Raw genomic sequence first — 19,144 nt, 5'->3', positions numbered from 1 at the left:
GGGGGCCTACTCCGCGCGCCGCGCTCCAGCTGTGACGTCACAGAGGGGGCGTGCCCGCGCCCTAGGGAAGCGGCTGTGCATGCGCAGGAGGCGGCAGACGCCGGAAGCGGCGGTTGGAGCTGACGGGGGACGCCTCGCCTCAGCGGTGGGCGGCGGGCAGCGGCAGGCCGCGGCCGGGCCTCACGGAGCGGGGAGCAGGCTGTGCTCCGGCCGGCCCGCACAGCCCAGCACGGCACAGCCCAGCACGGCACAGAACGGCGTGTCCCGTCATGAGCTGCCGGCAGCAGAGCGAGCGCGGAGCAAGGCAGAGGTGAGGCGAGGGAGCGCGGCCTGCGGGGGATGCGGCCTGTGCCCTGCGGGGCAGTGAGTAAGGGGGGAGCTGCGGAGGGGTTAAACCGGAGCCGGGATGTGGTGGTGAATGCAGAGGGGCAGCCCCGGGTCGGGGTTGGCTGCGTCTGGGGGATCAGAGAGCATGAGGAGGGTATGGGGGCCTCGAGGTGTGTGCTTGGTGGGGAACGGGAAGGCCCTGTTTGGGTAGGGGAGAAGCAGGAGGGGCTGTGGAGCACGTAGGAGCTGGGCCCCTGTGGCGGTGCTGGCCGAGGGGGATGGAGGTGTGGAGAGAACGAGAGGTCTGGAGGCGATGCAAGGGGTGGAAAGTGTCTTCCGAGGAGAGGGAGAGGCCGCTGGGTGGGCAGCGGCTGAGGGGGCTGCGGGCACCCGGCGCTGGGGAGTGAGGAGGCAGCTCCTGCTCTGTAGGCGTGGAGCAAACACTGGCAGCTGAGTCTGCTGCGGGCGCTTGTCTGTAAGGGAAGCTGCGGTTATAAATACCTCCCTTGAGGCTGTTTTGACTCCTTTGAGTGTGTGTTCAATCTCAGGCACTGAAACTGCTATCTTATGTTTTGTATACCACCCAGCGTGCCGAGGGCTTGGTTGACTTGTGATGTTTGTAGAGTGGGAAGCGTCATCTAATATTAGTACTGAAACACTGTGGGCACTGAAGGACGTTGCTTTGCAGAATCCTGGTCACTGTTTTGAATCAGCTGCCGTGAAGCAGCAATGATGTTATGGGAGGATGGCAAATCCATCGGATATGGGGAAGGATTTGTCTTCTGTGAGGTGTTTTCTGTCAAAGCTTCCTTTCCACGTGGAAAATACTGTTGCAACTTGACTTCAGATGCTGTTAGAACAGAGAGACTAAGCTCACCCAGGCACTAACTGCAGGCTCACACAAGCAAGGTGAATGTAACTGGGTGTTCATTGACAGTGTGGTCACTGCTGCTCTTCCAGGTGCTGTTCTTTGCCTGTCAGATGACATTCAGAGTCCCAGGCTTATTTTTAGACATGACTGATTATTGAGAGCAGTTGCAAGGCTGAGAATTGTCAAATGGGTTTATTAGGAAGCTGCTCAGCACTGGGTTTAGTGGCAGGTGTGAGTCCGTGTCCCTTGAACTGATAGAAAACATCAGCCTGGCTGCTTTGAGAGAGATGGTTATTTCCTCTCTGTTCTGCAGACAGCAGCTAAGAAGAGACTGTGAAAGTCCACAGCACATCAGAGGTTTAGATACAGCCTTAATTTATTAAGTTTTACCCTTAGTTTTGAGTTGCCTTTAGAGAACAAAGCAGAAGTTGTATAAATAAGCTGCTAATTCTTTTTTTTCTCCTTTCCCCCTGCACGTTCTTCAGGAAGAGGAAGCGGAATGGTAGTGAAGGTGATGATGACATTCCCCAGAGAAAGTACAATACCCGGAGTGCTGTCCTTCGAGACTCTTGGGACCCTGAGGTGAGAGCCTGCTTGGGCAAAGTCAGTTCCCTTTGATGCTGAAGTTAAATAACAGGTGGAATAGTCTGTTCACATTGTATTCATGGAGAATGCAAACATTTTGTGTATGTGAGCTCATGAGGGTCGACTCTGTTACTGACTTCAGAGGTTGAAATCTGTAAAGCGTGGTTTGGAAATCAGCGTTTTCCAGGGAATCTGGTTACCTGGGGCCTGAAGATCGCTGTTCCTGTATTTTGGGCACTGATTCATAGCACTCAAGTGAAGATACAAGAAAAGCATTTGCTGCCACTTCTGTGTTTGCTCTCTGAAATGAGGTGTGATGTATCCAGCACCAAGGAGGTGGCTGGGGTGGGTAACTGTGTGTGGTCACTTGGCCTGGCCATCTGTGCTTGCAACCATGCAGTTACTCCCTGTAACATGATTATTTGTAGTAGAAGGTCAAAAAGCATCCAAGTTGTGCTGGTTGTAGTAATTCTTATCTGATGGTTAAAAAATGCTCTGCTGGAGCTCAGCAGTTCAAGCAGGACTTGATTGTTCACAGCTAAACCATTCAAACTGCTTGTGTTTGCTGTGATCTTTTGCTGGAGGTGGGATAAATTGTCTCTTTTCTCTCGCTGCTCTCATGTCAGGTGTTCTGGGATGGTGCATTTGCTATTTATGAGATTTCTTTTTATATAAAATGCTGATTTCCAAACTGCTGCCAGATTTCCTGAGTTGGTGTGTGTATTAATCATCTGCAACTTCACTGTGTGCATTTCTCATTAGTAGCGTGGTTCTGTTGCAAAATGCTTATGAAGGAGAGTGTGGGGCAGAGGCTCCCTCCTGCTTTGTGTTAACAAAATGGATTTCTTGCAAGGTTTTGGAAACATCCTTGTAGATTTTTGTACAGCCTTTTCACTGCAGATTGCCTGTAACAAGTCATTATGAACTGTTGCACTTAAATTGAACTATTAACTATGCTGTGCACAAAATAGCTTATGTATAATGGAAATAGCCATATGCCCTTGAGCAACCTATCTTTTATCACAGAAAAATGGTTTCAAATGTATAGTCACATTTAAAATGACAAGAGCTCTGTAGCCCACCATTCCTTTTTTTGAGGAAGACTTTTAAGCTGTACACCTTTACAAGTAGCTGATGGGACACTCACTGGTATTGCATGGAAAATGCTCCAAGAGCTGAGATATTCATCAGGAAGGAGCTTGTTGTGCTGAAAACTGTTCCTGGTTCCTGTGTTGCTGTTTAGGCAGTGGTAGAACTTGCTGGGATGAGGTCGTTTTGCTTCTCGGGTATAACGGGTAGAACCATCCACAGCTGCTTTGCCATCTGACACTGACTCACTTGTCCAACAGGTTAAACACCTCTCCGTGTGTAGAGTAGTTAATGGCTTTGTGGCAGGAGGAGGAAGAATTTAGTGTGGAACAAGGGATTGGAGTAGGAGTAATGAAATTAAGACTATCAGGAAAAGCCTTTCATGGTGAGTGCCAGAAGCACCTTTGCTTGTCATATAAACACTTGGCGTTTGGGCAAAGCCCGTGAAATGCAGAACTGTCAATAAATAGCCTTGCAGGAGCTCTGCAGGAATGGGTGACCTTAACTGTGTCCTGAACGGCTGTTTTGTTTGGGTGTCTGCAGCAAACAGCATGGGCATGGCCCGCCTGCCACACCACCCCAAGGTCAGTGCCCAGGCTAACACCAGGCTCCTGCTTCCTGCATGCACTTGCCTTGTGGAAGTGTGTTTTTAACACATTAAACCCCCATGTGCAGGTGAGGAGAAGCTCTAACTGTTGGTGCTGAACACAGGTCTCAGTGTGCCCTTTCTCCAGGGAGCAAAACTCACCATGTTGCTACTGATGAATAGAGCTTGTTTTATTTTGGCTTGTTTTCCTGCACTGTAGGATCAGCACTTTGAGCATGCCCAGACATTCAAGCCAGGAGATTAAATCAGTATTAGTTGAATGTCTCTTAAAGGACTTCCTGTGCCAAATGGAGGCATTCATGTGCTTACAGCACACAAGTGCTTCCGATTGACGGCACTTTGGAATTCTAGGCCATTTGTAATACCTTTTATTCAGTTGCCTGATACTTTGCTATCAGGAAAGACAGCTCTTCGTGATTAAAAATCATCACAGGCTTTGGGATATTGAGCTAGGAGGGAAAGTGTGTGTGCAGGAGCAGTTTGTAACTTCAAAGGGAAGAGCAGATAAGTGCTTCTCATCTGAGGGCATACCCACACCTGCTGTTGTGAAGCATGAGCTGAAGTACTGATTCCTTTTGCCTCCCTTTTGTTGGAAATTCACTGTTTTACCATGTGGTTTACTGAGAATGTAAAGCTCAGTATGAAATGAGGCAGTGTGATACTGGAACCGCACTTGGGTTTTGTCAGGATCTCTTCCCATTTTATTTTTACTGACAGCAGTGTGTGTAAGATGAAGAGAGGTATTTTTCTTCATGGCAGTTCAAGTGGGCTGTTGTGTGGTGTTATCCCTCAGTCCCTCCCTTTGAGCCCTGTGTCTCGCATGAGCTGGATTCAGTGCAAAAGGACATGGCTGGTTTCTCCCACTAGACCGTCCTTTCACTCAGGGGAGACTGGATCCATCACTCTGCCTTTTACAGGAGGGAAATAGAGGTTCTCTTCCATCTCGATCAATATTGCTGTTGGCACATTGCTGTAATGAAGTGCATCTCCTGGAACAAACCACCCCTGAGTGACAGCCGCCTGAGGATGATAGTAAACCTCTGCTCTGCAGCTCAGTCTGTGAGCTGGCACACGATGAAACACTGCACTAGAACTAGAGCAGACGTTAAACATTAGTGAGGCCACCGCATTTGGCTTCCTGCTCAGCCTGTCCCGTTTACCAGGAGGTCAGCCCTGGTGTGGGCCCTGCTGCTTGGGTGTACATTCAGCAAGAGCCCCTTCCTTGCTGGGTGTAAGTCAGGTCAGGCAGTTGTAGTGGATCCTCTGAGGGGCTGCCACAGGAGAAGCCACAACCCAGGGAATCACCACTGCAAACCCCTCTGCTCTGGTTTTTCCCTGGGAAGGAAGGGAGTCTGCAGGGCTCTGGGTAACTCCCTTCCTGTGTAACTTATGTGAAACCTGATTTCTTGTGGTTCCTCTTTGTTGTGCTGCCCCGTGACAGGATTGCCCAGTGCTCAGCACCACTGCTGGGTTACAGGTGGAGGCCGCTGACGCACAGCAGCGCTGCTGCTCCCACGTCACAGGGTGTTTGTCTCTGCCACTTCACACTGTGACACGATTGAGGTCTTGAATTCAGACTGAAGCCAGATAACAGCTCTGTTAAACTCGTCTTGAACGACCTGGGGAGCAGCAGGGTCTGAATGACTGTTACTCAAGTTCCTGTCCCAGTGAGATGCTGTGTCACAGATCACGTTAATAGGTTTAACAGGGCTTTTGTTTGGAAGTGACTTAAAACTTCTGTAGCTACTCAGTGTGATGTTAAGGGGGGCTCCTGAGTCAGGTAAACCTCAAAGATGCCCTTTTGATACTTAAAGTACTTATAAACCTTCACTGGGCTCCTTGCCTTTGCCCTTTTGCTTTGTTTCATTTCATTTCATTTTGTTTCATTTCATTTCATTTGTTTCATTTGTATAGAGCCTGTCATTGCTGACATGATGACTATAAGAATTCTTTGTCTAATTGTAGTCCAAATTCGTTAGAGTGTGCACCCCAAGTCCTCATTCAGTGCCTTCCTAGGCCATTATCTCTGCTCATTGACAGACACGATAGGTGCTGTTTGCACCATCCTTCAGATACATCCCCAGCGAGGCCTCCTGGATGTGGTGCTGACTCTTAAATGACTGTGGACTTCTTCACATTGGTCTTTGCTGTGGCCACCGAGCTTTGACTTCTGTGGTTCTAGTTTAATATTTACAATATGGGGGGTTATTTAGCTGCTGTCACTTCTGATGGCTGCTTTTATGAATTTACTTATGGTGGTATAGCCATTCTGTCCTTCTTAAGCACCGAAATACTTCCAGTGTTGTCTTGAACAGCCTATTGCCCAGTAATGAAACATTTCAGCTGTAACTAATGGAACCTTTCATTAGCAGTCCTTAAAACAGGGGAAGCCAAAGAGTTTTATGTCTTTGAAACACTGAAAATGATGGTTAGGGCTCTTCCAGTCATTACCATGAAGTGTAATGCTGGCAAATGAGCCCTGTCCTCTTGTGAGCTAAATCATGACTTCTCTTTTCTATATGTGGAAGTTTTTGATGCTTTTCTGCTGTCCTGTCAAGTAAATTATTATGGGAGACTACTGGAAATACACTGCTGTCCCAGTGCTTAACTGGGAAAAGTTGTGTGCATGTCAAGGTGTTCAAAGACTTAAAATGGGAATTGTGCTGCTTTTAACAACCTCTTGCTTTGATGCTTCAGATCTCATTTTAGAAAGATTGACTTGTAGGCAACTGCTTTGCATGGTGCTTACCTGAAGCGTCTGCTAGAAGAGAAGAGCACAGCTCTCCCCTGCCCCGTCTGCCTTCACTGCCACCTGCAGCTCAGCAGGAATGTGCTTTGTTTCCCAGTTCTCGGATGAACTTGGCAAACCTCACTAATGCTCACGTGGGTCATGGGGGCAGAGCTGGTGGGTCTAACACTGAAAGATGAAATCCAGTGCACCAGAGGTCAGTGAACCTCCAGGTGAAAGTTTGCTCATCCCTTCAGCTCTGCGGAGCTTTCACGGGTTGGCAGTATTGGAAGCGATGAATGCCAAGAAAGCATTTGATGGATTTATGTCACTCCATCAGGCTGAATGTGAGCCTGAAATAGGAAAGGGAGGGACTTACTGTAAAGAGAATTTGCTTATCTAAGGTGTCTGCTGTTCTGGACAGGAGAGAAAGCAGTGTGATTTTGCCATTAACCTTCTCTTTGTCTCAGTCTTCCAGCAGCGATAGCAGCAGCTGTAGTAGCAGTGGCATCAACAGCCCTGAGCGAGCGTGCAGTGCAGAAACCAGCCTACACCCCATCATTGCGGAATCCAGCCCTGTCTCCTCTGAGTCCTTCCAGGAGCAGTCTGCAATAAGTCAAGGTCCTTACATTCAGATCAACCGGATCCTGAAGGAGGCACACTTCCACAGCCTCCAGAGCCGGGGACGCCTCCTACATGAAACAACAGCTCCCCGCCTCCTCCGAAGGGACAGCACTATCTAGATTTGATTCCGCTCGGCAAAAAGTAGAATTGCACAACATGCCTGTTGCCTTTTCAGTCTATATTTGAAATAACAGGTTAACAGGGAATTGTTTACTTGTGGTTTGCTGCACTATTGCAATGCAAAAGGGGCTTTTAAGCAATTTTTATAGGATTCGTTTTTGGGGTGGTTTTAAAGTACTTGTCAAGAGGAGACTTGAGGAATCCACATTTGTGTTATAGGATTGCAAAATGTCCAATTCCAGTCGACTGCCTAATCTGTTTGTTAGCAGTTTATTGCTTTCTGTAAAGTTCTTTCCAGCGTTCATCTTCAGTTTTATAAGTCTTTTTTTAATTTCAGTAAACTAGTAAAAAATGAATTTGGCAACATAATTCCTTTGAGCATTGAGAGTCACCGAGACAGGAAGAATAGGTGCTACTACTGGAATCTATTAGGACTGCTCCAGTGGCAAACTTCCCACCTAACTCAGTGCAGGGCAAGCTTTATCTGGATGGAGCTTTACTGCTGCAGTACTGAAATGTGAAACTAGAAGCAGGGTTTAGAAGCAGGAAGGTTCAGGCAGCTGGAGCTGCAGTGCCGGGTGCATGTTGGGTTCACCCTGGAGCAGACTGGTGGTACCTGATGGCAAGAGGAGTCTGATGTTGCTCCAGCGCCTGTTTCTAGCTGTGACATGTTTTGTTTTCTGTTAGTGTGTAGGTTGTTTTGGGGTTTTTTCTTTAATTTGATTTTAAGGCTAGCAACTTGCAAGGAACAGGAGGTGCAAGAGTAGCTGCAGCCAGAGGACATCCCTGACCTGCGCCTGGTTCACGTGGCGCACTGTGACCTGGCTAAGGCTCCTCTTCTGACAGCACCAGCAGAGGTGGCCCCGGTCCCTGCCAAGGGGGGAGAACGACCTCAGTGAAGACAGACACACAGCCACATGTTTCAGTTTTTACTGGGTCACTTGGTCATGCCAGAAAGCCAGCCCAGCTTGAAGAGAGAAGGTGCTGCTGTGTCTTCCTCCTCGGTTACAAGCTGCCTGAACAAAGAGCCAGGCCGTGACACCTCGTCTTCTGCTCTTGGGAGTACAGGAGGTGGAACCTGTTAGTTCATATAACAAAAGCATCTGTAACTATTAGAGCATACCTCTGAATTCTCCCTGCCCTCAATTACAGCTACTGCAAGGAGATGTAGACTACAAAACAGCTCTTCCCAGGGAATGGGAGCTTGAACCACAACCGAAGCAGTGCCACTCCAGGCAGTGAGTGACAGACTGTTCTGAGCAGCAGAAGCACAGCATCTGGCTGTTGTTAGCAACAGGTGACTCTTTTGATGTCATTCAAAGCTGATTTTAACCTCTCCAGAACCATTTGAGCATAAAAAGAAGGAGCAAGCATCTGTCAGGTGTTGACAGAAGTGTGGCTAGCACTGAATACACGTGCCACCACAGCAGGCGAGGGGAGTGGTAGAGCGAGCCACACACCACTGCACACTTCTACTCCAGCTGAGGTGTAAGAGGTAAAGAATACCTTTAGGGTGAAGCTTTGGGCTTTCAAACAGCCCTCATACTGTGTCTGGTCTCCGTTATTCATGGTCTGAATAATGGAGAACAGGAGTTGCAGAGTAAACTGCATCAGCATCTCAGGTAACACTCAGCTCTGATATAACCAGACCTTTTCTGTCCCCATTGAAGGGGCATAACCATAGATGGATTATTGTGTTAATAATAGCTAAAGGAAAGAGATTACTAATTACTGCGTCCTGTAGCAGTGAGGTATTCCTTGGCTCTCAAGCCTCAGCACAGAGAACTCCATCTAAGTGGATGTTTTAAATGTAGCAACGTAAGTTGTCTACTTCTAAAACTCAGAAACAGGACAACACAAAGCCTCTGCAAGGGAAGCAAACCACTCTGCTCACACAGGCTTCAATACCCAAGCCAGGCTTCGTCTGGAGTTAGAGGTCCGCATCCCACTGGAAAGGAGTTCAGATAATTAGCTTGTATCATAGAATCATAGAAGAGTTAGGGTTGGAAAGGACGTTAAGATCATCTAGTTCCAACCCCCCTGCCATGGGCAGGGACATCCTTCAAGAGTTCTTGCAGCCATCTTTAAATGAATTGTCTTCTATGCAATGACCTCAGAATGCCTCATCCCTGCATTTTTATGGTGGTTATTGCTAATGTTTTACCACAGAGCCCCCAGAATACAGGGGCCATTAGTTGGTTTGTTGAGGGTCAAGGGGAAACCCATCTTGTGCTGTGTTGCTGCAATGGTTCTCTGGTTTTACCGAAAGTAAAGATGAGGTTAAACATAAACTGCTTGGCTTTGTTCTTTCCCTGCAAGCCCTAGTGTTGGCAGCACAATGGGTACTGCCAGCAAGTTAGTACAGCCCCATTCACTGACCTGAACTCTGTCTGTGCTCCTAGAAGCAGACTTGCTCTTCCGTGAGCTTGACATACTCAGTGGCAGAAGTCCAAACCTTGTAAGATGGAAGAAAGAAATGTGGCCAGTCAGAGGGAGGCAGCAATTCCAGACATTCTGCTTCCCAAAGGACACACCTTACCTGATCTGGCTGGATGCTAAAGGCAAGATGTTGTGTTGCTCCTGGGAGCTGAGCGTGCTGCTCCTGCTCGTGTACTGGTTCTCCGTGCCCGTCAGCAAGCCGAAGAGAACCTAGGAGGCATGAAGGGCTGTGTGCATGTGGGAGCAGCTGAGTGCACCATACACTGGTGAGCACGCTGCTTGGACTGGGTTTAAGTTTGAACACAGTTGTCTCCCTTCTGCCTCTAACTCTTGCTTTTAATTGGTGCTGCTTTATCACGGTAGGTTAGTTCTAGGCCTGCTTCAGCCCTACTTAACCTGATTAGAGCTGCACAGGCTCCAGTGAATCCCATTAGATAAAGTTCAGCCAACTCCTATCTTCAGCTGGCATTAAATACTCTTCCCATGTCTGCCTAAGTGCCTGCAGTTATCTTTAGGCATTAAGCAGTTTATGAAGCTGCCCTTCAGAACATGTTTTGTTTCCTGCTCCCTCCCTGTGCCCTGCACTCACGGAGGTTCGCTGAACCAAGCGACTCAGGTTGCTGTTCAAGTGGGGAGTGAAAACGTCCAAGTCAAACGGATCTATGTGTCCCTCCAGGAAGTCTATCACCTTCTCCATCCTACGAGCAGAGCAGAGGAGCCCTGTCAGGGGTTACATCCCAGCACTGGTTGCCAAGGCCAACAGAGCAGTTTCACAATGAGGTGACACAGCAAAACAGGGAATCACCCAGCAGAATAGCTGGTTTCCAGCTATTCCACAACCTACAACGTCTGCTGTTGCAGAGGAGCCTCCTCCCTGTGGTATGTCCCAGAGAGAGACACCTCAGTTCTCAAGCCTGGCACATACACAAGGTTTTAAGTCTATAGACACACTGTGTATGGGAGGCTGCCCTCTCCAAACGCTCAGCTGCAGAATTCCACCCCCCCTCCTATATTTTGAGGATGAGCATCCCCCTGGGACTGATAAAGCTGCTGGTTTAAACCATTTTAGGGCCCCAGAAGCTCCTGGTATCTGAATCCCAGAACTGCATCACACCTGGAGTCCTGCTTGATCCTGCTGGGTTTTGTTTCCTCACTCTTTGCTGTCAAGATGATGCTCAGGTACCGCAGATCATAGAGTAGCTGCAGAGCTCTGTTCTGGGTCATGGGGAAGGCGCTTGCCTTCTGCAAACAGGACAGTCAGGAGAAAGGTTCTTCACTCACACAGAAGGTGTCAAAGGGCTGCTTCAGGGGAATGCTTAGAAACACCAGCATCAAGCCCCATCCAACCTAACAACCGTTCTAAGCAGGCTGGTGTCTGATCCCTTTCTGCCTCCTTTCTGTGGCAGGCAGGGGAACACTGCTATCACCCTTTCCAATGCTCACAGGCAGGCACTTCCATCCCGAGGGATCATCCTCCTCACGTACCTTCTCCTGCTTCTCCTCCATAAGCTTTTCATAGGCAGCAAGCACCTGTGCCATGCAGCTCCTCAGCAGCTCCTGCAAGGTGACTTTGGGAAGAGTGTGGCCACCGACGCGGTTCACCTCTTGGCACAGGCTGAACAGGAGGCACTGCACACACCAGGAGGGCTGTGGAAACAAACCCTGTTAGTTCAACATGGTCTGGAAGCTACATTAGCTTGACTTTAGCAGCTTCCTACTTCGGTGTATAAACCAGGCCTAAGTCCTTCAGCTCAGTTTTACAGGATCTGGACCAATGTTCTTCATTTGATCTACAGCAGCAACTCCCCAATTTCCTTCCTCTGGTTTGAGTTATCTCAAAGAACAAGTAGAAGTACTGGGGAGCATTTTGCTGTGCTCCTAATACCAAACAAACTCCACAGCAGGCCAAAGTGTTGGCTCTGGAGACTTTTCTCCTCCTGCTTGTGTGTTTACCACACGGATGTGCCTCGTACCTGCATGGGCAACCGGATCTTGGACGTTACGGTGGTTCCAGACTCAGTCTCCTCCTGGATTTCAATTTCATCCCAGCTGGTGGCTGTGGCCAGGACAGAGCCAGCTGTGTCCAGCAGCAACGTGCGGGTAAAGGCCTCGACCAGCCCCTGCCAGCACAAAACACAGAGCACAGAGTCAGAGGACAGGCAGCAGGAGCACCAAGGGACAGGCAGCCTGCTCCTGCCTGCAGAGAGGCTGATCTCCCACAGCATCCCTGCCTCTCACAGTCAGTCTGACAGAGACCATCCCACTGGATACCACTCCTCTCCCCATGAGCAGCAGGGAAGCAGCACATCGAGCTCTCAGCAGCCAGCTAAGGAGCAGCAGCGCTGACCACAGGGAGCTGAGCGAGCACAACCCACGCAGGAAGCAGCGGTGAGGGGAGGAACGGCTCCTTACTTTGGTGACAGCCGAGCTCCAGATCTGGTAAGCAAAGAGGCTCTGCTGCAGGAGCTCTGCCTTCACCCCCTGCCACTTGGCCTGCACGGGGCTCACTTCCTGGGCTTTCCCCTTGCCCAGCTTCTTGGTGGAGCGGGTTTCCTTCAGCAGCACCTCTGAGCTGCCCGACCGGCCCAGGACACACTGCTTCAGGTGAGGGCACAGCTCGGTCAGGGACTGGCAGAGCCTGGCCATGAAGAGGACAGCGTTGAGTCTGGCATCACTGGGAGCATCCTCCTGCCCCCCCAGCAGGCTCTGTGTGCTCTGCAGCTCTTCACGCACACAGCCCAGTACATGGTGGATGCAGGCGACGCAGCGGTCACGGAGCAGCCCCTCCACTGTGCCGGCATCAGCATAGCGGTCAAAGGCAGAGCGTGGCTGCACCGCGGGAGCAGCCTCCTTGGCCGAGGGGTCCAGGGGCAGGTAGGAGAGGAGATCATCCAGCCTGGCCTTCAGCTTGGCGTCCAGAGCCGAGCAGAAGCTCTGCACACACGGCGTCAGCGCCTGCGCCTTCATGGCCAGCCCGCTCCTGGTGAAGGGGCCGCGGTTTGCCACGCTGACCCAAGCAGCATCACAGGGCAGGTCACTGGGGCTCTCTGACCACAGGAACAGGGCCACATTGTGTTCAAACTGGATGTGCTTGCTCGGGGCAGAGGTGCTGGGCTGCACTTCGAGTTCCTGCAAGGCAGCGGTGAGCAGCTGGCTGGAGCTGCTGGAGATGGAGTCAAACGCTTCTTTGGTCAGTGTCTGGAACAGAAACACAAAAGCACTTTTACAATGTGCCTCCTGGCACCTACACACACAAACACCAGCAGTGGGCAACAAGGGGGAGCACAGAGCAAGGCTCCCACCTCCAGCCTGTCCAGGAACAGCTGCTGCAGCAGGTCCTCCCACAGGGAAGCAGGCTTGTCCAGCAGGCGATGGCACAGCGCATCCCAGTGCTGGCTCAGGGCCTCGCTCGTCAGCAGCTCCCACACAGCATCGCGGATCCCTGCGAGGCCTTTCATGCTCTTCACATACACCAGCAGGCTGCTGACCCCTGCCCTGATGTCCTCACTGCACCTGAAGGACACGTTTGGCTTCACTGACCTGCTCAGGCACAGCTCCGGGGAAGGCAGGAGGGAATGTGGGCTCCTTAACCTGAAGCGGCTTTGCCTTTAGGATCACTTATGGGATGAGAGTGCCTCCAGGGCAGGCAGCTGCACCCCAGATCCCAGGAACACACTGAAACCAGGAGCACTGTGCCCTGGGAGCACTGGCAGCAGGGAGGGCTGCTGGGGCTCTAGGAGGGGTTGCAGGGAACACATCCCATGGCCATAAACACGTGGGGAGGGGGCTGCAGCTGGGGCAGGGACCAGCTGGCTCCATCACATAATGACACAGGACTAACAAGGCTGTTAATGAGGCTGTATGGGGCAGGCAGGGCTGTAGGTGGAGGGCAAGGCATGCTGGGGTGGAGCTGGCAGCCCTATAAAGGGTGCTTGGTTCCCTCCTCCAGTCTAGGGAAGGGCAGTGAGGAGAAAGGAGGTGCTGGATCAGGAGCCAAGTGAGCCAGGTAAGAGATTTCCTTCTCATTTACTCTGTGCCTGTTTGCTGGTGGCTATAGCAGAATAAAGCAGCTCTAGACTCATCCCTTTGTGGGGCCCAGGTGCTTTGTTCTGTCAGTGCTACAGCCTGGCTGTCAGGATGGGGCTGTGCTGCCTCTGGCTGTTAGACTGCAGGGAAAAGGAAGGAGCCTGCCTGGAATGAAGGAGGATGTAAATGAGCTTGGGTTTGTTTTGTGCTGTGTGGTGGTGCCAGGGACAGCCCTGCAAGGGAAGTGCTGCAGCACTCACATGGTGATCCACTTCTGCAGTGTCTCTCTGAGGTGCTCCTGGCTGATGGGATGTGCCAGGGTCCGCAGGGCCGGCTGGAATTGCACCACGGCCTCCGGGAGGTACCGGAACCAGCTGCTTAACGTCACCTCCTCCTCCAGGACCCCCCCTTTCCCTGCAAGCAGAGAGGGAGGGCATCAGCCCCGCATGGGGGGAACCTCCTGTCTGCAGCCAGAGCTGCCTGTGCCCTCACCTGTGGGGTGCTGGCCTGTGGCGCTCTCCAGGGTGGAGAAGAGCAGCCCACAGGGCAGGGCTGGATCCGGGGGCATCCCTTCGGGCACGGTGTAGAACAGAGCATGGGCCTGGTACAGGGTCGTGGTTAGCAGCTCCATCAGCGAGCACACCTGGGCTTTTATACCTGCACCTGCAGAGCAATGCCTTTCAGCTGAGGCAGCCCCTCCAACAGTGTGAACAGCCCTGGGCTTACACTGAGACCTTCAGGGAGGGGCTGGAGGATGAAAGACTCATTCCTTTACAGATGAGCTTAGCGTGAGGCCCTCAGCACTGTTCATTCTCATGGCATTTTGGTGCTGGACCAAGTGCTGTCAGCCCCATCCCCACTGCCATGCCATGGCTGTGTCCCCACCATAGTGAGCTTCACAGGACCAACCCACCCGCTCCTGTGGGGCAAGGAGAGGAGGCAAAGGGGTCTAAGAGGGAGCAGCGCAGCAGTACTGACCGTGGTGGGGCTGGTTGAGGAGCTGCTGGATGGCCAGCTTCCTGGCCAGCAGGAAGTCAGCCAGGGCCTGGCGCGGAGAGCTGTCCTCCAGCAGCATGATGGCACACAGGGCTTCTGCCACCGCCTGGTCCGACACCGTCCGGCTCTTCAGCAGCGCCTTGCTCTCCTGCAGGATGGTAGATCTGGAAGGGAATGAGGCACACAGAGCACTGGAGACGGGTTCAGGTGTGGGTATGGGGCTGGGAGAGGGGTGAGAGCGCCAGGTCCTGGGGTCTGTGTTGGAGGGGACCCTGCAGCTCCTCCAGCCCCAACCCCTGGAGCAGCTCCAAGCCCTGTGTCCAACCCGGCCCTGAGCCCTGCCAGGGATGGAGCATCCCTTGTGTCCCCCCCAGCGCACCTGAGGTGTCCGGCGGCCGCCACCTCCCGCAGCAGGATAGGGAAGCGGACAAGGACAGGGCTGCAGCGGGCACGGGGCGCATCGAGCTGCAGCTGCCGGCGGAGGTGAGCCCCGAGCAGCAGCAGCCGCGCTGCGGGCAGGTACCGGCCGCGCTCCACCGCCGCCCACCCCTTCTGGGGCACGTCCAGCAGCAGCTTCAGCTGCGCCGCCGCCCGGTAGAAGCCATCGTGTACCGGCTGCGGGGCCTGCGGAGGACCGGAGGGGTCAGGGGGAGCCCCGTGCCCGCCCCGCCGCACCCCAAGCCCCCGTCCGCTCACCGGGGCCTGCGGAGGACCGGAGGGGTCAGGGGGCAGCCCCGTGCCCGCCCCGCCGCACCCCAAGCCCCCGTCCGCTCACCGGGGTCGCGGGGCCCGGCCGGGCCGCTCCGCAGCGCTGCAGGCCCCGCACGGAGCTCAGCAGGCGCTCGGCGCTCAGCCGCATGTGGGCGATGGTGTCCGCGGCCTCGATGAGGTCCCGGTACCGCTCCCCCACCGTCTGCCGCAGCTCCTCCCGCTTCCGCTCCATGGCCGCCCGCAGCTGCCGCTCCAGCGCCCGCAGCTCGGCCGCCGTGTGCGCCTCCAGCAGCGCCTCGGCCTCCGCGCCCGGAGCCGCCATGGCCGCGCCGCCCGCACCGGCACCGCCGCCGCCGCTGCTGACGTGGGCGCCGCCATCTTGGGTACGGGAAGAGGGAGGGCGGCCGGGGCGGAGCGCCGCCATCTTTGTGTAGGGCAGAGCCGCGCCGTTGCCGTGGCGACGGGGGATGGCGGAGCGCGGATGGAGCCGGGATGTGTTGGGAAGCGCTTCCTTCAGTGCCCGATCCCCGGGACCTTAAATCCCCTCCATCCCCAACCCCTGCCACAGGCAGGGACCCCTTCCACTGGAGCAGCTGCTCCAAGCCCCTGTGTCCAACCTGGCCTTGAGCACTGCCAGGGATGGGGCAGCCACAGCTTCTCTGGGCACCCTGTGCCAGCGCCTCAGCACCCTCACAGGGAACAGCTTCTGCCTCAGAGCTCAGCTCAGTCTCCCCTCGGGCAGGTTCAAGCCATTCCCCTTGGCCTGTCCCTACATCCCTTGTCCCAAGCCCCTCTCCCGGTTCCCTGCAGCCCCTGGAGCTGCTCTCGGTCTCTCAGACCCCTCAGCATCACCTCGCGTGGTTCCCCCTGTGGATGCAGAGGGAATCCCCGCTCTCTGCTTCCCTCTGCTCGCTCTCCCTGGGCAGCCGCTGCCCTCCTCGCATCAACGCTGATGATTAAACCTGCAGCGCTTGACGTGCCCTGGAGCCCATCACCGACAGCCCCGAGGGGAGAAGCTTCCTCCTCCCATCCGGTTGTTCAGGGCTGCTGCAAGCCCGAGCCTCGAGGAGCTGTTTGCGGTCGTGCTTCAGCTCTGCCCGTACGGGTTAGGGGGGACCCTGGCACAGATGTGCCTGCAGCTCAGGGCCCTGAGTTCTGCTGCCCAGGGACCGATCCTGAGGGGTAATCACAGCTCCCCTGCTGCATGCACCCTCCAAGCAGAGACCCCCCCATGGGTGCTGCTCACCAGCAGTGCACGGGGAGATGGATATGGGGAAGAACCGGTCCTTCCCTTGTTGTCCTTTAATGGGGCTCCAGCTCTGGTGCCCCTTCCCCTCCCATGGCAGTGGGTTCCCCCGCACTGCTCCCACCGGCCTCACAGCACACCCAGAGCCAGAAGCTGTAGGAAAACCGGTTTATTTCCCTCGCAGCCCATCCCCGGCTCCCTCCGTGTGGCACAGCCCGTGGGTCGGTTCCACACCGGGACACAGCTGCAGGAGGGATGCAGGACGGGAAGCAGGGAGCGCTCGCTGTGGGCAGCAGACCCACACACACCACAGAGCACAGCGACAGGCACGGGGGGCGGGGGGGGTATGTACAGGGGGTGGCAGCACAGAGCTCGGCAGGGAAGGGATCCCGTGCTTAGGGCAGGGTAAACCTCAGCTTCCCTTGCCCTGCACAAGCCGCCTGTTGAGGTGAAAGGAGAGGGGAACAGAGGAATCCGAGTGTGGAGACAGTGTCTGTACAATGTCAGGGTAACAAACCCCTGTGCTGGCACGTTCGGTCTATACAGGTATGTACAAGAGCCCTCCCTCCCCTCCTCCTGGCCGTGCAGTGCGGGATGGGATGGCTGCAGTGTCCATGCTCCGCATCCCTCCTTGTCTCCCGGTCAGGATGTGGCTTGAAGCAGGTTCCCCCAAATCTCAGCCCTCCTGCCCTGGCTTTTTGCATGGAGCGAGCAGGGAGAGGGCTGAACTCCAGCAGGATACGTGGGTGTGAGGCTGGGGGGGCAGAGGCTGGCAGGGAAGGGCAGGGGTATCCTTGCGTTGGGAAGCAGCAGCTCTGGTTTCAGACTTGGAAGCAGGAAGGTTTGTTTGGGATCTGTGCCCTTTGTGCCTTGTTGGTGACCGAGTCCTGCTCTGAGCAGCCCCAGCACAGCGAGGGGAGGCTCCCTGAGCAGTTTGGGGTCCGCTTGTTCACAGCAGGGCCTGAAGGAGCCGCCCGAGATGGGGGAGTCACTGATTGAGCTCTCGGTGCAGGGCATGGAGCCGGCAGGGGCTGCACCGCTGCCTGTTCAGTGCAGTCAGTGCGGGTCTGGGAGGGAAGGAACCTCCCCATGGAGTCTGCATCAGAGAAGGCTCTTCCCGCAGGACAAAGGCTTGGGAACCCCTCCAGAGACGGCAGCGCTGTTCGTTAGGAGATCATTGGTGTAAGGAAGTCCAGGGTGGTTTTAGTGCTGATGTGAGGAGCTGAGAGATGCAACAGGAAGGCTCCGGGTGCAAACCCTGCCCAGCAGAGTGAGCTTCGGCTATTGAGCACCAAAGGACGGGCAGGGTTGGAAGCTTTGCCTGGGGTGATGCTCAGCCCAGCCCCAGCCCCAGCTCCAGCCCCAGGCTTCACATCCCTGAGGGCTGAGGAAGAGGAGGCAGCGAGGATGGCTCCATGCAGGGCAATCCAGGGGCGCTTGGCTTTGCTGGGGCTCTTTGCCTGTCCACTGCTGGGGGTGGGAAGAGGAATTGGCTCCGCATGAGCTATGGGGGGGCCGCGCAGGTGCCGGCGCTGGCAGACCCACAGCGAACCCGCCCCGGTGCCAGCCCCGCAGCAGAGCGGCGGTTCCGTGTTCCCAGCGCCTCGGAGGGGGCTCCATGGGCTCCTGCGGCTGCAGCCGGGGGGGCGCTGGGCTCAGCCCGTGCTACCGGAGCACGTTACCGGCCCGAGGCGGCTGCGGGGCTGCTCTCTCTGAGCAAGCAACCGGTTTACTGTGAGTGCTGCGCTCCCCTGCGCTGAGCTGGGGCAGGGAGGCCATGGGGGGCTCTGGCAGCCCCCAAAGCCGCCTCATGCTCCTTCCCTCATGCTCCGTCCCACCTCGGTGCAGCCCCCTGTGCTCCTGCTCCTCGCCTGCACCCTTTCCTCCCCAGCACAGCAGATCCCTGCGTGCAAAGGGGGGAATGGGGAATTTCCAATCTCAGTCCCTTGCAGAGCTCTGAGCTGCCAGAAATGTCATTGTCTGGGGTTGTGCCAGGACAAAGCCGATCCAGGCACACGCTGTGCTGGGCACGGTCCTGCCCAGGGCCGGGAAGCCACTTCCCATACTCCCGGAGAGGAGATGCTCCTGCTGGAGACTCCCTGTGCCATCAGCTGGGGTGGTGGTGGCAGAGCTGGCATAGGGCAGAGGTGGCCACTGCAGGTGAGTGCTGGGGGGTGAACATGAGTCCCATGAGGACCAGGGGGCTCAGTGACCCCTTCCCATCACTTCCCTGTTTCCCACACAGATCCCTCCTTCCCCACCCGTCACATATGAAGTACCCACAGCCTGGCTGACGCATTGCTGCAGCTCCAGCACCAGAACCTCATCCTAGCAGAGGGCTCTGCCTGCACCAGGCCTGTCCATCACCCCCAGTACCTCACTGTAGTGCGATGTGCTGCTCGTGGTGTCATCCTGCAGCACCAGCAGGGCTCAGAGCCCAGCTTTGGCTTTCCCTTAGCACAGGCAGTGACCAACAGCGGGTGCCGCTCAGTGCTGAGCCCGAGCAGTGCCTCTGTGTGCTCAGATGCAGACATCCTGGTCCTCAGAGGAGCACTAAAGAGTTAAACCCATGCTGACAACGCTCAGCTTTGCCCTGCAGAGAGTCCCTGAGCCATGTTCCTGGTGTCCTTGGGAGCAGGAACTGAGCCTGGCACTGAGCTCTTCTGGGGGCACAGCAGGATGAGTGATGCCCTGGGCAGGGACTCGCTGCAGGAGCCAGGTACAGCCATGGAAAACCATCTCCCAGAGCTGATGCTCTCAGAGCATCAATGGGGG

The 19,144-nt window shown here is 54.7% G+C and overlaps 3 protein-coding genes across 3 annotated transcripts in view; 2 read left to right on the top strand and 1 right to left on the bottom strand.

Annotated features, from left to right (window-relative positions):
• The first annotated feature begins 91 nt into the window (after positions 1–91).
• Positions 92–9,242, top strand: VCF1 (VCP nuclear cofactor family member 1). The gene is made up of 3 exons (XM_031053348.2): positions 92–310; positions 1,684–1,780; positions 6,678–9,242. Exons 1-3 carry the CDS (start codon positions 270–272, stop codon positions 6,948–6,950), a joined length of 411 nt encoding a protein of 136 aa, XP_030909208.1. The 5' UTR covers positions 92–269; the 3' UTR covers positions 6,951–9,242.
• On the bottom strand, positions 7,867–15,463 carry COG1 (component of oligomeric golgi complex 1). Its single transcript, XM_034067522.1, has 14 exons — positions 15,188–15,463; positions 14,792–15,036; positions 14,395–14,576; positions 13,909–14,079; positions 13,677–13,830; positions 12,693–12,903; positions 11,803–12,588; positions 11,364–11,510; positions 10,876–11,037; positions 10,505–10,632; positions 9,980–10,088; positions 9,491–9,600; positions 9,331–9,406; positions 7,867–8,029 (listed from the first exon to the last, which is right to left on the bottom strand). Exons 1-14 carry the CDS (start codon positions 15,443–15,445, stop codon positions 7,889–7,891), a joined length of 2,880 nt encoding a protein of 959 aa, XP_033923413.1. The 5' UTR covers positions 15,446–15,463; the 3' UTR covers positions 7,867–7,888.
• SLC39A11 (solute carrier family 39 member 11) overlaps positions 13,331–19,144 on the top strand; it is an 86,412-nt gene continuing 80,598 nt past the window's right edge. The window contains exon 1 of the mRNA XM_034067520.1: positions 13,331–13,396. The gene's annotated coding sequence lies outside the window, so the exon portion shown is untranslated. The remainder of the gene's footprint in view (positions 13,397–19,144) is intronic.

This window comes from Melopsittacus undulatus, chromosome 11 (genome assembly GCF_012275295.1).
Source record: "Melopsittacus undulatus isolate bMelUnd1 chromosome 11, bMelUnd1.mat.Z, whole genome shotgun sequence".
Classification (NCBI taxonomy): domain Eukaryota; kingdom Metazoa; phylum Chordata; class Aves; order Psittaciformes; family Psittaculidae; genus Melopsittacus; species Melopsittacus undulatus.
This window is presented reverse-complemented; position numbering and strand designations above follow the sequence as displayed.

Bases quoted from the DNA above. Each gene is read 5' to 3' on its own strand.
- VCF1 (XM_031053348.2), top strand. From the start codon at position 270: ATGAGCTGCCGGCAGCAGAGCGAGCGCGGAGCAAGGCAGAG. The intron at 311-1,683 runs GTGAGGCGAGGG...CACGTTCTTCAG, and splicing joins GAGCGCGGAGCAAGGCAGAG to GAAGAGGAAGCGGAATGGTA. The intron at 1,781-6,677 runs GTGAGAGCCTGC...TCTTTGTCTCAG, and splicing joins GAGACTCTTGGGACCCTGAG to TCTTCCAGCAGCGATAGCAG.
- COG1 (XM_034067522.1), bottom strand. From the start codon at position 15,445: ATGGCGGCTCCGGGCGCGGAGGCCGAGGCGCTGCTGGAGGCGCACACG. The intron at 11,038-11,363 runs GTACGAGGCACA...TTGTTTCCACAG, and splicing joins AGATCCGGTTGCCCATGCAG to CCCTCCTGGTGTGTGCAGTG. The intron at 9,407-9,490 runs GTAAGGTGTGTC...CCATCTTACAAG, and splicing joins TTAGCATCCAGCCAGATCAG to GTTTGGACTTCTGCCACTGA.